This window comes from Eschscholzia californica, unplaced genomic scaffold, assembly GCF_041429995.1.
Source record: "Eschscholzia californica isolate CP2 unplaced genomic scaffold, dmEscCali1.0.p SCAF_2, whole genome shotgun sequence".
Classification (NCBI taxonomy): Eukaryota; Viridiplantae; Streptophyta; class Magnoliopsida; order Ranunculales; family Papaveraceae; genus Eschscholzia; species Eschscholzia californica.
In genome coordinates, this window is record NW_028238309.1 from 52,497,968 (window position 1) to 52,515,660 (window position 17,693).

A 17,693-nucleotide genomic window follows, 5' to 3' on the forward strand; every position below is an offset into this window, starting at 1 on the left:
TCACTTTGACTTGACCTTGATTTTGATTTTGACTTGATTACTTCCTCCTTGAGTTCAATTCTCTTTATTTTCACTTTCATGCCTTATTCTCAGGATTCTAACTGGTAGATGAAGTTCCTATTTTCCTCTAGTTGACACAGTTATCAAGCTTCTCAGACTACAAGAGAAAGGTTTGCATTTCTGATGACACCCCTAGTGGTTGTGAAATTTAAACTCAGGAGATCATCTGAGTTCTTTTTAGTATTGCGAGGTTGAGTAGCTCTTCATTCTACTCGGAATTAATGCAGAAGAGATCACTCAAAGGCTAAAAGAAAGGCTCAGATTCTCACATGGGTTAAGTCTCCACTAATGATTAATCAGGTTCTCTCAGAAGTGTCTACTCTTCACCTATCTAACACTCACATGGCTGGTGCACACACAATTTCAAGACTCAACTTTCATGAACAAACCCTTAGCAAGCAGACAGTCTAACCAACTAGACTTTATAACTATTAACAAGCAAAAATAACTAGATTCACAAATCTAAAAAATTAAAAATTTTGACCCTTTTTAATTGTTGAAATGAAGGACAAAAATTCAATTCCCATCCCCAAACTTAAACCGAACATTGTCCTCAATGTTCTGAAGACAATGCAAAAATAATGAAATGAGGAAAGGATATTACCAGATTCGGATGTCCTATATTTGGGTTGCCTCCCAAAAAGCACTAAGTTTAACGTCTTCAGCCAGACGAAACAGATGACTTGAAGAAAAGAAAAATTACTATAGACCTACTGGATTCTGGTTTAGTGACTCCCCATAAAATAGTAATCGGAAAATTTGAGGGTCAACCCAGAATGTGAAATATCCAGTGAGGTCTAGTCTCACGTCTATGTAATGATATAACAGTTTAAGTGAGACTCTCAGAGTGAATGAGCGATCCCCAAACTTAGATGATGCTAAGATCACTAAGTTTGGTAATACACTAAAGATGACTGTCACTGGAAAAAATGGATCCTCATAAACTTGAGAAATGGATTGAAAGATCGTGTTAGAATTGACAGGTATTTCCATAGAAGGGACACGAGTTTCCGAAAGACATGGTGCAAAATAATCTAAGAGATTTTCAGGTTCACCTAGACCCACACTCAAACTAGGAGGTTTTAAAGTAGGTTCATCAGGATGTTGCATTGAAATTTCCTCCAAGTTAGGTCCAAGATCCTTAATTTCTGACTTAGGTATGGATACGGACAAACCTTCTAAAATTTCTTTCATTATCGGGTCATCAGTGTCCTTAAAGAACTCTAAAGTTTCGCTTAAGTCTAGTGAGTCATCACTCTCATTTAAGATTTTAGCAAGCCACAATTCATCATCTTCATCTTCTGCTAGACTTTCATTATGACTTAAAGGGATATCACCATGACTAGGATGAGAAGAACTCTCAATGTCAGTATCCTCTGTCTGTGAGACTTCGGTTCCAACTTTGGTGTTATCAAGAGAAATGTCTTCCTCGTACATCGACTCTTCATCATCCAAAATAATTGGGTATGTCACATGATTTCTAATTATAGTCTCTCTAATCAACTCTTTTTCCTCCTTTATATTGGGTGAACATTCCGTTATTTGGTGCAGAGTGGGACTTGAAATACTATAATTATTATCACATTGTGTGGCATACACTATATTGTCATGACATTCTTCATCTATTGTATTCCAGTCATGTGGATTTCTATCCGTCATTTTCCTAAATTCTATTTGATTATACTCTTGGGGTTCTTCCATGTGTTGATTATACTCTATTGTGCCTTGAGAAAGAACTCTACAACTCTGTTCTGGTAAAATATGGGATGACGATTTCGAAATCAGTAGGTCATTTTCATAATGTGGTGAGGAACTTGACTCACTAGATGCCCTACTTGCTAAGTATGCATTTGCGAACTGAGTAAACTTTTCTGTGCTCTTAACCAAGTTCCTAAGACTTTGTTGCAATGAAGATGAAATTTGGGGTGAAAACCCATTGACTTGCTCCAAATTTTGATGAAGCGGCTGACACATATATGGATCACTAAACTCTTGATTATACTGCACGTGTGAATAATTATCGGGATACTCAAACTGTGGTCTGCAACCTCCTTGAGGTTGATAATGATCCCAATAATTTTTAACACCATAGACATCAGTCTTCGGACTCTCAAAATAATTCTGATTGCTAAAACGTTGATAATTATTGACATCTCTTAACTGAGGGACACAACCTTGTTGCGGTTGATGAAAATTCCAATGATTATCAACGTTATGACTTTCATAACGGGATCGATCAAAATTATTTTGACTTGTGATATTTTCTCCATAAGACGATTCTAACCGTGAGAGTCTTTCCCGCAACTCTACTTTTGTCAATCTCTCTTCCAATTCTCTCAAGCAATCTGGATAGAACCCTTCCATTGATGATTTTTTTTCTTATTTTATTTATTTATTTATTTATTTATTTATTTATTTATTTATTTATTTATTTATTTTATTTTTTATTTTTTTTTGATAACCAAGGATTCACTACGAAGATCCTAAGGAAACAAGCACAATCAAGCTGACTCCACCAAGCAACCTAAACAGAATCTAGCAACAAGTTATTAGATGTAGATGGCTTGTCAGATTTGCCTAGTAATCTAGACAGCTCCTAGTTCGCCACAACACTTGAACTTTGATTGTTACAAAGGTTACTCGATCAGAGTAGTCGGTAAACAATTCTCCAGGAAGACAGCCAACGATGAACGTTGTGATAGCCGTCTTCCTTTGGCAACGTTTCCTCTTCTCGAGGCGGCCTTTTTGACAAGAATTGCTCACACACTTTCCTCTGAGAATGCCTAGATAACGATCAAGTTCCCGAGTTGTTTATGAAGATCCTATGAGCTCGATACCCTAGGGTCACTGTCTAAATCAGATTTTAATTATTAACGAGGCTTAGGATCGTGAATGTTGTTTCCTAAATGGGCAAGAGAACGGTGATGAAATCCGAACTCCTATCTTGTACTTGGGTTTTGTGCCCTTACTAGAATGCTTACACTAAACAGTTCGGCAAAACAATGAGGCAAACAAATTCACACAATTACCCACTTACAGGAGATTCGTGGGTGATCAGAAAAATTACCTCCCGTTCTAGACGGGCGATGACCTTTGCAGACGACCCGGACCACTCTTTCCTTAAGTGTTTGAATCCGAGGTTTCTTTTTTTTTTTTTCTTGCTAAATCTGAAACAATCACAAAAAAGCAGAATTTAGAAAGTTCCTAAAAAAAAAAATTTAGAAATAAAATATTTTTGTGATTTTTTTTCTTTTTAGAAAGCAAATAAATTCCTAAACTAACTAGTTTAAAAATCAATTCCAAATTTAGAAACAATTCCTAAAAACAAATCCCCGGCAGCGGCGCCAAAAACTTGATGTGAAATCTAGTAAACCTAAATACTAGGCTAATTAGATCAAATTAAAACTCGCAAGTGTACGAACCGTATGTAAATATGGAAAGAATTACGAGGTCGATCCCACGAAGATTTGTTTGGAATTAAATCTAAACCTAAGATTAATTAATAAACTAGGAAAGTAGATAATTGATTTCGAAGATAATTTTAGAAACTAAGAATTTAAATTTAGAAAACAAAACAAAGTTGTAATGGAAAACTATGAGTTGGTAATCTAGGATATTGGAATTCACCACTAACAATCATATTCAAATCTAATATCTAATTCAAATTATTATCCCTCTTTTATAACTCAAAAATTGTTAGAACTCAATCTTCAATTTTCGGAAGATAAAACAAGAAAGAACCTTTTGTAATTAACTAAACCCATAACCCACTTCACTTAAAATATCATGCAATTAGGAACCAAGTTGTTAGTTTCTTAGGCTAACCGAAGTACGGCTAATTCAAAACATTAAAGCACATTAAACAAGAGATTATAAAATAAATACGATATGAAAATTTAAATACTCATGTTAGGGTTTCATCCGTTATCCTAGTGGGAGAGTTAGAAACCCATGATTATCAAAGACATGGTTGGATTAATGTAAGAGAAAAAGAATCGGATAGAAAACACCTTTTTTCGCCTTTTTTTCCTTCTGCGCAGCCAAACAGAACCTTAGGGAAAATTAGTTTCTCGTCTTCCCGGAAACGATTTCCAGGTGAGAAAATAATTTTCCTTCTCTGGTTTTTCTCTTCCTTCTCTGTTTTCTCTTTATTTCTCTTTCCAAACTTCTCTCTTTCTCTCTCTAAACAAACCAGAAACACTCTCTTTCTCTCTCTAACAGTAATGATAAAGAAAGAAGAAGAAAAAGATGAGATTAATGGAGGTTTTTAAATTATTCAATCTCTTTCTCTCTCTACAAACAATGGCTTTCTCTCTCTCTTATTTCAATATAAACCTCTCTCTGTCACTAAGAGAAGAATAAAGAAGAAGAAGAAACAGAAAAGACTTCCAAACTCTCTCTCTCTCTCTCTACCTCGGATTTGATCGTTTAATGGAGGATGATTTCTCCTCTAGGCTTCTTCTCCTTATATAGCTTTGATTGAGTCGGTTTCTTCCTCCTTCTCTTTCCTTTTCTTCTTTTGAATCGTTGAAGTCGGTTTTTGATGGAGTCGGCTAAGAAAAAAAATGGAAACTCCCAAAAAATGGGAAGTCTCGGTTTTAAGCTGAATAATTGGTGATGAAGGTGATGATGCTGACGTCATGATGACGTCAGCAGAGGCTTTGACTCATGGTCCACCTATTTTGACTTGCTCTAATTTGCTCATCCGGACTCCGATTTGACTTTCGTTTTCGCCTACGGGTTCGTCTTGGTCTCTACTTTCCATCCGAGCACTAATCGCGATCATGAAATCAGAATCAACAAATGACCAAAATACCCCTCGTCTGCGTTTTTCCAACTTTTATCCGTTTTGCACATATAACTCTGAAAAAGGTACCTGAGTAGAAAAAGAGGTAATCCATGAGAGTAACTTGCCCTAGATAGACTAACTTGTCCAAATTAAGAGACTAAGATGGGACATTTTCATGTCTCATCAATGATGGTTCTTGGTGATTTTGATCTGCTGTCACCGCCATATCTTAATTTCAAAACCTAACCCTAATTATCTCTCTCAGAAAAAAAACTACGGCAACCACGATATCTCTTAAACTAAAAATTTCTACTCAAACAAAAACCCCTCATGTTCTGATTGGTTTTGAATGACGATTAAAAATAAGAAGAAGATGACGAATATGAAAGATAATTAGGTGTTTATTTTTAACTGTTGTAATTGTTAATAATCCTCACACTAATTAGTATTAATATTCAAGTCCTTCTAGAGTTGTCCCCATATTAAATCAAAGTCAAATATAATTGACTAGCACCGGACCCGAAAATAGTTGTCCATATAAAAAAAATTGGTTGCCTACGTATTGCCCACCTTTATTATATAACAGAAAGGACCAAAAAAAATAGAAGAAAAATATTAAGAAATTCTTCCTTGAGATATTAGCTCCAACAATTCTTTGGGTCCATCATAACCTAAATTGTGAACAAAGAATTTACTGAGTAAAAATATAAAAAAAAAACATGAAAAATTAGGAATACTTGTTGATCTACCATCTTTCTAAACCTGCAAAATTAAAGAAAACATGATAAGTACACCACCAAGATTCACATTGGGTTCAAATGAACAAAAATCTGTAAAAGAATTAGATGGAAGAAGGAGATGAAAACCTGCAAATGAAAGAACAACAATAAGAAATTAACTGTTTCATGATGCTCTCACACGATTTTCTCCTTTAAATCGCATGTAATACCTACAATGGAGAAAAATCAACATGAAAAATAAACTCTTATGTAAAACAGTGAGAATAAGAAAGAAGATTTTCGTACGTATTTGTTTTGCTTCTAATAAGTTTTCTTCTTAGATCTACAGGAACAACTTTTCTCATTCGCTTTAACACAAAGTTAGAACCAATCAAATGTCATCAGAGATTATAAAAGAAATTCAAAATGCTAATGGAGTTCGCCCATCACCTCTTTCTTAACTCTCCATTCAAAACGTGGGATACCTAACTGTCCATTCAAAAGTGGGATACAAATGGAACAAAATAGGAAACTAAATCCAGGATTTCCTCTATTAGTTCCCCCACCATTTTCTCTCTACCACGATTCTCTCCCATATTCTAGGTAGGAAATCATAAATGACGTTAATATCCTGTAATTGAACTTTGAGAACATAACATTGAATGTTATTTTCGTATAAAAGTGAGGGTAAATAAATAAACATTTATCTTTGGTAATTTACAACTGCCTGACAAAAAAAATCGTGAAGATGTAATAGATTTAGAGTCGTTAGATTCAACAAACTATAGATGAAAATCGGACGACCGTGAATATTCAAGAGATAAATCAACGGCTCGCTTCGAAAAAACACCATTGGTTTTATGTTCCTCAAACCATCTTGAACTGGTATCACATTTATTTCGTGTAGGAGAAAAAAAAACTAAATGTTAACATTCTTTCAAAAAAACATACAATACCACAATAAATTAGTAAAATTTATAATGTTACAATTCTGCTTAGAAGAGATTAGAAGACAACTTATAAAACTGAAATTTCGGCATTTCAGACCGTCAATTGACAAACCAAATGATTATTTACAACAAATTATAGATGAAAATGGGACGACCGTGAATATTCAAGAGATAAATCAACGGTTCGCTTCGAAAAAACACCTGTTAAATTCACGATTATATAATAATCGGAGATATGAACATAAACTAAAGACACGATAATTTAACGTGGTTCGGTCGGATACTCAAGACCTACATCCACGGAGAACAACTTCTTTATTATAATTCACCACATACAATTGTATGTGGGTTTGATCGGTTACATTGGTCAGACATAACTCGATGAGTTTGATTCCTAGAACCCTCTCCTATTTATAGATAACTTAGGGTTTAGGGTTTCCTAGTTTCTGATTACTAAACTAAGAAATAATACAAAATCTATCTAATATTACCATTAGATAGTTACAAGAAATATTCTGAATATATTATACTAATATTACATATCTTCACATATCTTCTAATATCTTCACGTATCTTCAAATATATTATGAATTCTTCTTGATCGTCGGATCTCGTCTTCTCGATCTGTCACGTACATACACGTGTTACACACGTATATTATTTCTGCAACTTATCTTGACCGCCGGATCTCCTATTTTCGATCCTCCTTATGTAACGTATCCTATTAACACCATTGGTTTTATGTTCCTCAAACCATCTTTTTTTGTTGCAATGTTCCTCAAACCATCTTGAACTTGTATCACATTTATTTCGTGAAGGAGAAAAACAAAAATAAAAAATAAACTAAATGTTAACATTCTTAAAAAAAACATACAATACCACAATAAATTAGTAAAATTTATAATGTTACAATTCTGCTAAGAAGAGATTGGAAGACAACTTATAAAACTGAAACTTCGGTATTTCAGACCGTCAATTGACAAACCAAATGATTATTTACAACTTAGAACAACAGTAAATGAGATATCGGTACTATATGAAATCAGAATATAGAACAAAAAAAAATAAAAGATTAATTGTTGCTCATTTCTTTGGGTTTGTTGGCTTGCTTTAAAGATGAGATTAGAGTGTTTCTAAAGAGAGAGAGAGATATGAGGTTTTAAAGATGAGATTGAAGAGGAAGTCTAAATGTAACTATCAAGAAATTTATGTTTTCATTTCATGTTAAAGTATTGTTGTTTAGTTGTGATAAACATGATATCTCTAGGTCCTTCTACGTTATGAGATAATTTATGTTATATGTTTTATCTCATAAACTCCTTGTATATGCGTATTAAGTTTTTCGTTTGTATTATGAACTTTTAAGTCTGATTTCTTGTCTGACTGAAACTCGGATTTTTAAGTTCGAATTTCAAACAGAAAATTTTCTCAAATCGTAGTGACCAATATACAAGATCATAGTTGACATGTGGTATCAGGGCCATAGGGTGAAGATTTTCATGTTTGCCCGAAAATCCTTTTGATGAATTTTTGTATGTTGTTTTTCAATTTACAAGTTGTCAATGAAAATGTTGAAATAACTTTGAGAAAAAAGAAAATCATTTAATCGTTTTGATGATTTACAGTTTTGGTTGAAATCAAATAATTTAAAGTTGAGTTGTTTCCTTAACTCTTCAAATTTTTCAACCAAGTTTGTGTTTTTACATATTTGAATTTTATTTCTCAAAGAAAGCATAAGAAAGTTAGATAGTGACCATGATATGTATAATCAGTAAGAACGTCGCCAAAGTGACTAATGAAATAAGTATACATATCTATGATGGCTCACCTTATAGTAATATTCTTATGCAATGAAACGATGCATGTAAATTGCATTTATACGACTCTTTTGGTGAATAATTTGTCCAAAGATGAATTATAAGTTAAACGGATTGTAAGATAATTATGTAAGGTATCATCTAAAATTAGTTTATGTTGCCCAAAGGTCATAAACATTTTGAGGTTAGATGATACACTAATGGACTTGTTTATATATAAAACAATTTATGTTATGTAAGGTATCATCTAATATTAGTTTGTGTTGCCCAAAGGTCATAAACATTTTTGAGGTTAGATGATACATTAATGGACTTGTTTATATATATAAACATTGGTATTATGTATGTATTAATTTGATCCCAAAGGAGAAATTATATATATTTATGTGCCTATGATTTCGTTATGTTTGCAGTATCCGCGCCTATATCCCTTCACTCACAAGCTGCGTATGTTCCAGTCTTTACCGGCTCAAAATTTTCAGAATGAAGCGAACATGTCAAGCTCACGTTAGGTGTTCTTGATTTGGATCGTGCCTTAATGTCTGATAAACCTGCTACTCTAACTGCGTCAAGTAGCACTGATGAAAAGAATAATTTTGATGCTTGGGAAAAATCGAACATACTAAGCATGATGTTTATGCGAATGACTATTGCAAGCAATATAAAGTCATCTCTTTCTCAAACTGATAATGCTAAAGACTTCATTAATGCTGTTGAGGAGAGATTTGTGCAGCTGATAAGTTTCTAGCTGGCACGGTAATGGCTCAATTCACCACCATAAAATATGACGGTGTGAGAGGTATGCAAGAGCACTTAATTGAAATGACCAACATTGCAGCGAGACTTAAGGGACTTGGTAAGAATATAGAGGAGCCTTTTCTCGTTCATTTTATTATGAATTTCTTGCCTCCTCAGTATGGACCATTCCAGATGAATTATATTCACTTAAGGAACAATGGAATGTGAACGAACTAGCAAGTATGTTAATTCAAGAGGAGACAAGGTTAAACCAACAAGAGAATTTCTTTACGAACCTTGTTACTCAAGAAGTTAGAAGAAAGAAATGGAAGTTCAAGAAAGATAAAAATGTTGTTGCACCAAAGAATAATGAACCTGCTTTAGCTCTCCAGGTTCATATTAAGAAGAAGGAATCCCCTCTACTTCCATTAGACGATAAATTACATTAAATGGCCTATTTCCATGTATATTTAACTTGCCCTCTCCACCAACTAAGAATGCTAGGTGTCAACAGTTAAAGAATTGTTCCGTCTAAAATTAACTTCCCAGTAATTCAATGGCTAGCAGCTCGGGCTCAAGCTCAATGAATCACCACCCTAAATATGTAAAAGGAAATTTCAGTCAAGTTTTAGATTATTGGAAACAAAGATTGCAAGAAATTTCAGTTTGCGCACTTAAATCAAGTGATTTCTTCTAAATATTGAAATAGTTTTATAATAGTGCTATGGCCGAACAATAAAAGAAAAATTAACCTTTGAATATATCTTGTGCTAGAAAGTAGCACTATACTCTATATATAATTTTGCCATTATAAATGGAAAAATGAAAAGATAGAAGACTATCTATTTTATAACCAAGAAGATATAGTACTTGTTTTGTGATTTAATCTGTGACTCGGTGTTAATGTGGTACAATTTATATCATCAATATTTTCAAAAAACTGTTGATGGAACTATGTAGATAGAAAAACATGATACGAGTTTTTGAGTCGTCAAATTGAGTCATTTTTCTAATAGAAGTAACATTTCACATTTTATTAACTGAATTTGAAACAATAGCTTCTTTAACAAAAAAAAAAAATTTAAACAAGAGCTTAAAAGAACTTTAACTCCCAATTTTAAACAATCACTATTTCGAGCTCACCATAATATTCAGTAATACCTCAATTTTTTTGTTGTTGGTTCTATTGATTCTTCTCTTTGTTCTTGTTGACCCACATAGGTACCCGAATCAAGTGAAACTAGGCTTTCCACATAAACTATTGTGTGAAAAAACGATGATAATGATGCTATACCTTCGCATCCAAAGATGTACCTAAAGCTTTCTTGCGTTTTATCATACAAAATTAAAGTACTCCAATTGTTCAACTCTATAGCCTCAAATAGAATATCACCATTTTTATAACAAAATAATGGCTTTGGGTTTGTGAAATTACTAGTTGCAAAACATGTCGGTCCACTATTGGTTAACAATTTACTCCAAGACTTGCTTACTCCGTTTTCCTTCATCACCCATATATCAACAATATTGTTCATCAAATAACGACAAATAAAAAGATCACCTCCCAAAACACCAAAGGTTGATCTCAAGTTGTTATCAAAACAGTAAGGTAGTGGAAGTTCATAAAATCTCTCTTTTCCAAGGTTGAAGGAAACAATAACTCTTGAACATTCCGACATCCAATAAAGAGCTCGATTAACAAAGATTCCGGGTGCATGAAAAAAACTACTTGGAATGGATTGAGTAGTAGTACTTCTCCATGAATTCGATCTTAACGTATAAACTAGAACTTCATACAATTTTGTAGGTGAAGTATAACTAGAAGTTCTCATAATTCTTACCAACTTATAATCCTTTATTTGATCATCATAACCAAACCCGTATAGGACCTCATCATAATAGCAACTCCGAGGTGCCAATGGTAGTTTTTTGTATTCCTTAGTGAACGGGTTCCAAATACAAATTAAAATTCGAGACCGTATTAAACAAATCAAACCATTACAAGATCCAATAATATCAACACAAGAAGAATCCTCCTTCATTGGGTAATCAATTTCAGTAATCTTAAAATATTCATCTGATAATGACAATGTTCTAGCATTATCGCGTAGAGATGGATATAAATAACGTGTAGGTCTAAATAAGAGACTAAATTCGTTTCTTTGATTAGAAAGGTTAAGAAGATAATTTTTAATAAAATAAGGATCTTTAAATAACCTATTCCATGACTTGCATACACATCTAAATCTTAAGATGGATTTTGCTGGTACCTTTGAAAATATATTAATAATAACATCTTCTGACATCATCATGACGCTTGTCTTATGCTTCTTTCTTTGACTTCTGATTTCAATATGCAATTAAGAAAATTGAACAACGAATGAACACTGATGGGTGCTTCAACCTAGCTAGTAGAGAGGTTACAGATATTAAGCCCTAAACAGAGTTTATTAATATGAACACCTATTAGGGTTTAGATTATACTACTCAGTAGAACACGTTTTAGAAACTACCTCGGAGAACATGTTTTAGAAACTACCTCGGACAGCATGTTTTAGAAACTATCCCGGAGAACACGTTTTAAGTAAGGAATTTTATTTTTGCTCACAAAAGCCCCTCACTTTGTGACCAGCTTCCTTTATGACCTCCTGTGTTTCGTAAATACAAATTTGATCTCCTTTTCTTAATACCGTCAGTTAAATCTTTTGTTTCCATAATTTCCCTTGTTATTAAACTGATTTTGTATATTCAAAATTGGCTCCCTTTTAAATATGGATTGATTCCCACAAAAATCAATTGGTGGCCAATACGTGGACAACCGTTTTTCTTATATGGACAACTATCTTATGTGGACAACGCAAAAAAAATTAAATTTTTATATGGACATCAGTTTCTAAGGGGACAACTCTCTATTATTTTCACTCAAGTCCTCTTAGAATCAGATGTATTATTTGATGACCTCCCTCTTTCTCCATAAACCCTAGGTTAGTTAGTCTTCATCTCTTCTATTACTTGTTCTTCATCATCACCCAAATTTCTAGAGAGAGAAATTCCTTGGAGAAGCAATATTGGTGGTTATGGCATCAAACAAAGGCAAGGGAGTTGTTGTAGAATCTTCCCAAAGACAAATGTTAGAACCCTAAAACTCTAAAACCGACCATGAAGAAGAAGATGGTACTGATGGGAGAGAAAATCAGAGAAGATGTGGAAGACGAAGATGGATCTGTTGGTTCCGACTCTGAAAACGATGGTGAAGAGGAAGATGAATCTGGTAATTGGGGTTGTGCAAATATATGGCATAACAGAATATTACTTGCGACGAAATCTGGCAAGTTTTCTGATTATGCCAGATTTTCGTCGCAACTTACCTTCTGTTATGCCATATTTTCGCAGATTTTCTGCGAAAATATGGCATAACAGAAGCTAAGTTGCTACGGAAATCTGGAAAATTGTCCGATTTTGCCAGATTTTCGTCGCAAGTTATGTTCTGTTTTACCTCATCAATTTGATTAATGCCTATTATAGAAACGTCCGGAAAAACTTCTTCAAGTGCAGATTGAGGGATTTTGTCTTCTTCATCCATCTAGGGTTTGATAAAAAAAATGGTAGAAACTATAATTTACTTTTAGTAGAAATGAAGAAAGAAGAATAAGACTAAGAAGAGATTTTGTCTTCTTCATCCATCTAGGGTTTGATAAAAAAAATGGTAGAAACTACAATTTACTTTTAGTAGAAGTAAAGAAAGAAGAATAAGACTAAGAAGAAGGAAGAAGATGAAGAAGAAGACAGTTTAGGTTTTCAATCTTTAACTATTACTTTTGTTAATAGTCCACAAGTTACTAATTATTAGTATTTAAGACTTTATGGAGTTGTCCCCTTATTAAATCAAAGTCAACTAAGTCAAGTATAGTTGACTCGCATTGGGCCCGAAAATAGTTGTCCATATAAGAAAAACGGTTGTCCGCGTATTGGCCACCAATCAATTTATTTAGAACAAACTAGGGGATCAAAATGAAATTTGTTTTACAAAGATTTAAGACACCTCGTCACCCCTCCATTTCACCACCTCTATCCTCCACGTCATGTCTCTCGCCACTTCATCATCTTCTCCGATGAAGGTCGTCGGCCGACCAATGCTTCTAGCGACCTTCAAACTTTAAAAAAAAACTTGAATTTTTTCTCTCTCTCTCTCTTCTTTTTTTTCTCTCTCTACTCTCTCTCTCTCTCTATCTATCTCCGGCGAAGGGGAGCATCCCTTCAAACATTTTTTCAAGATAATCAAGTTTTTAGAGAGTGTCACCATAAGTCCATAAGATATAGTGGTCACTAGTTTTTTGAGTGTTGCGTTGGAGAAGTATTTTAATTTGAGGATACTAATAGTGTCACCTAGGAAAAAGAATCTCAATTCATACTTAACACATTGGATTAGTTGAGTTTTTGTTGAATGTTGCATTGGAGATGCTCTTAACTTGTTGTTTTTCTCGGACTCCTCTTCTTCCCTTGTTCGTTTTCTCTTCTCTCTCACTTTTGTCTCTAGTTCTATTTTGTTCATATTAATTAAATCCTCAAGACCATTTAAAGAAGAAAAGTAAAAGACAACAACTGGTATCCCCAGTTGGTAAGTGCATCTACTTCGTAATGCAAAGGTCACAGGTTCGAAGTCTGAAATATTTGAGTTTTTTTTTTTCAGTCAATTCAGACCTTGACCAAATTCAGCCAAACTTTCAGATTTTCTTAAATTCAAAAACAAACATCTGAAATCTGAATTGGGTTCCAATTCAGACCTAATCCAGATTTCAGATCTGAAAAATGAAAAAACAAACAACACCTAAGAGTTCGAAATACCACACAACTATAATTAGTTGTTCATGTTGCCTAATTATCTTACTGTTTAAGAAAATCACACTGGAATCAGCGACCTATAATTCATTGAGAGAAAATTAATGGGTAAGAAGTCTTACCTCCTGTTCCAAACGAAAGAATCTGTTGAGTTAAACTCGAACCACAAATTTTAAAAAGAAATAGAAGCAAGCTAGGATACCTGCTATTCAGGTTTTATATCACTTGGAACTACAATTTTTCCTTCGACAACTCGTAACATTAAACTCTCGGGCAACCTGTAGTGCACACAAAATGAGATGGGTATGATGTATGAACTAGGAGTTGACATTTTCTACAAGTTCCTTTGTCCAAACCCACATACTAAGCTTAGTCGAAATTATTTTGTTTCCATGCGTGAAAAACTTATTTGGATCTTTTCTATTTCTAATGCTCATAACGTGCATGTCAATAACAATCATAATTATTGTATTTGTTTCAAATGGTTGTGATAAAGAAAGATATTCTCTATATTTAAAAATTACAGTACGACTACATGGACCGTCATTTGGGACACCCAAATGAACCGCCCAAGAGAGAAACATGAGTTTCTCTCTCCTCTCACGTGTTTCCTCACGTGGAGAGAGAAACTGGGCGGTTCATTTGGGTGTCCCAAATGGCGGTTCCAGAAGACTTTTTCTTAAAATTATGAGTTTCTATATTTTAGAAGATATTCTATAGTCATTTAATATTAGGAGTTTCTATATATTAGAGTCTCTAAGTAATTTAGGAGTTTCTCTGTTTCCATATTTCTAAATATTGAGTCCTACTAGAAGTCTAATTAGGAGTTCTAGTTGGAGTCTAAATTGTCTAGTTGTAGCCTGTATATATGGTTGAGTTCATAGTAGTTAAGATATTAATCTTGAAGTTAGTAATAAAGTTTTCTATTAGTATTACGTTTATCTTTGACTGACCTAGAGAAGGACTTTAAGGTTCTTGTCAATTGGTATCCATAGCAAACGCTTTTATTATTCGCTTTCGCATTACTTTTGTGTTCATTAAAGAACCTCTTTTATGGTACAAACTCGAAAAAAAAACAAGAATGGAGAAGCAATTAGGTGAATTGGCGGAAGATGCCTAAGTTGACGGTAAATCAAACATTGTTGATTGAGAAGATTGGTCGATTGGTTGAAAATAGAGAGATTGTGTCTCAGAGAGGTGATCGTTTTAAAGATGAAAAGTTATATCTTACACGGTTTGATGGATCCAATGTGGAAGGATGGATTTTCAAGCTGAACAATATTTTGAGTCCTATAACACTGCACAAGACCAAAAGATTCAGTTACTTGGATGGAAAAGTATTACAATGGTATCGATGTGATAAAAGAGGTAACTATATTCGTTCATGGGAAGAGTTTGTCGAAGCGGTTGTAGGTTGCTTCGGGAGAACGACGTACGAAGATGCAGGGATTTCACTAGAAAAATTACGACAAACAGGATCCTACTTTGAATATCAAGAAGAGTTGGAGCGCCTTTCAAACATGATTAATGATTTACCAGACAGTTTTTTAATGAGTTGTTTCATGAGTGGATTGAAAGATGAGGTTAGACTAGAAACTAAATCCTTTAACCCAGTAAACTTACATGATGCAATGCCTATAGTTAGATTACAAGATGAAAAAATCTCTTTGAGGCGCCAAAGTTATATAAATTTTACAAGACTAAAATCCTTTATCAACGCAGAACCACTAAACTCAAGACCACCAGCGATACCAAACCAGATTAATAATGAAGGACCAGTAATTCGCCGACTCACACCAGCTGGGGCCGAAGAAAGAAGGAAACAACAATTATGTTACAATTGCGATGAGAAGTGGCATCGTGACCATCGATGTAAGGCACAAACTTTATTCCTCATTGAGAAAGAAGAAGAGAATGACGATGCAAACCAGACTGAAACCAAAAGAGTTGATGAAGAGATGCATACACAAGAAGAACAACATGCATGCATTAGAGGGTTCTCCCACACCACAAACCATGAAGGTTCAAAGAGAAATTAAAAGAGTTTAAGTTATCGTTTTAATTAATTCAAGTAGTACACATAATGAGGAATAAAGTTTGAGGCCGAAGTAAGAAGGAAACAACAATTATGTTACAATTGCGATGAGAAGTGGCATCGTGACCATCGATGTAAGGCACAAACTTTATTCTTCATTGAGAAAGAAGAAGAGAATGACGATGCAAACCAGACTGAAACCGAAAGAGTTGATGAAGAGATGCATACACAAGAAGAACAACATGCATGTATTGGACGGTTCTCCCGCACCACAAACCATGAAGGTTCAAAGAGAAATTAAAAGAGTTCAAGTTATCGTTTTAATTAATTAAAGTAGTACACATAATTTTATTGACACTTCCATTCCTAAGAGGCTAGGTATTAAAATTGTACTTGACAACTCTTCTGAAGTTATGGTAGCAGACGGCTCAAGAATTGCTTATGAAGGACAATGTGTTAACTTAGACTATAAAATTAATCAGTATGCCTTCACGGGAAATTTGTATATACTAAAACTTGGTGGTTGTGATATGGTATTGGGAGTAACTTGGCTACAAAGACTTGGGCCAATAACTTGGGATTTCAAGTACTTAACTGTGAAATTCATTATACGAGGTAAAAAAAAAAAATTAGTTTGGAAGGTGTAAGAGGAAGGAAAGTGAAGATCGCTAGCAGCCATGCCACGCAACGAGTCCTCAAGCAAGGATCGTTGGGAGTCTTGTGTCAAATTCTTTCTAACCTTAAGAGTCATCTTCATATTACTGATGGGCCTAAAAGGTTACCCTAAATAGGTCTACACCCGCAAGTGCACGGGTGTCAAGTTGTAATTTTTCCGGTAAGACCGGTTCGTTCCTCAGAGACTAAGTCGAATTTCAATTCTAATCTTAAAACTATTAGGTTTTCAAGAAATGGTTTGATTGATAATATTTTTTCTTTAATAAGATAAATAACAATTAAAATTTAAATAACTCTAAAGTGATATTCAGATAAAGGGAACCTAGGGTTTTCGAATCCGTTTTCCTAACAATTCTAAGGACAAATTAATTTGGTCTAATTCGATTGTTCTTTGTATAACTCAGGTTTTCAGTCCATGGATGGTCTAAAAACCCGGAAGATATTATCGTTAAAATAATAAAAACTGTAATAAATTAATCATTAGAATAATTATTGAAACTTCATCTAAAACCCTAGATAGAAAAATTAGTTACTCATAGGCATTATGTAAAAAGAATTGGAAAATAAAGTAAAGAATCGGAGAGAAAACACCTTTTTCGCTTTTTTTTCCTTCTGCGCAGCCAAACAGAACCTTAGGGAAAGGATTTCCTGCTGATTTTCCACTGTTCTGCCAAACGCACCCTCCGGGAAAACGATTTTCTCGTCTCCCCGGAAATATTTTCCTTGTGAGAAAATATTTTTCTCGTCTTCTTTCTTTCTGTTTCTTTTTCAATCTTTCTGTAATCTCTCTCTTTCTTTCTCTGTAATCTTCCTCTCTCTCACTAAGAAGTATAAATTAACAAGAGAAATCAAAAGATCACGAAAAATCAAATTATTTTCTTAAAAACCGAGAATCTGTTTCTCTCTCTCTCTACAATATCTCTATGTTTCTCTCTCTAACCTCTCCTTCTCTGTTTTTCTTCTTTCCTGTCTAATCTCTCTACAATCTCTCTTAATTTCTCTCTGTCACTAAAAGAAATTCAGAAGATGAAGATGAAAGATGGATAATGTTGTTGATAGATTGATGATCTC

The 17,693-nt window shown here is 34.0% G+C and overlaps 1 protein-coding gene across 1 annotated transcript; it reads right to left on the reverse strand.

Annotated features, from left to right (window-relative positions):
• Nucleotides 1-10,224: 10,224 nt before the first annotated feature.
• LOC147558915 (F-box/kelch-repeat protein At3g23880-like) lies at nucleotides 10,225-11,385 on the reverse strand. Its single transcript, XM_086659121.1, has one exon. It carries the CDS (start codon nucleotides 11,383-11,385, stop codon nucleotides 10,225-10,227), a length of 1,161 nt encoding a protein of 386 aa, XP_086515247.1.
• Between the last annotated feature and the right edge of the window lie 6,308 nt (nucleotides 11,386-17,693).

What these genes read in the sequence shown, in the direction of transcription:
- LOC147558915 (XM_086659121.1), bottom strand. Translation starts at nt 11,385, where the DNA reads ATGATGATGTCAGAAGATGTTATTATTAATATATTTTCAAAGGTACCA.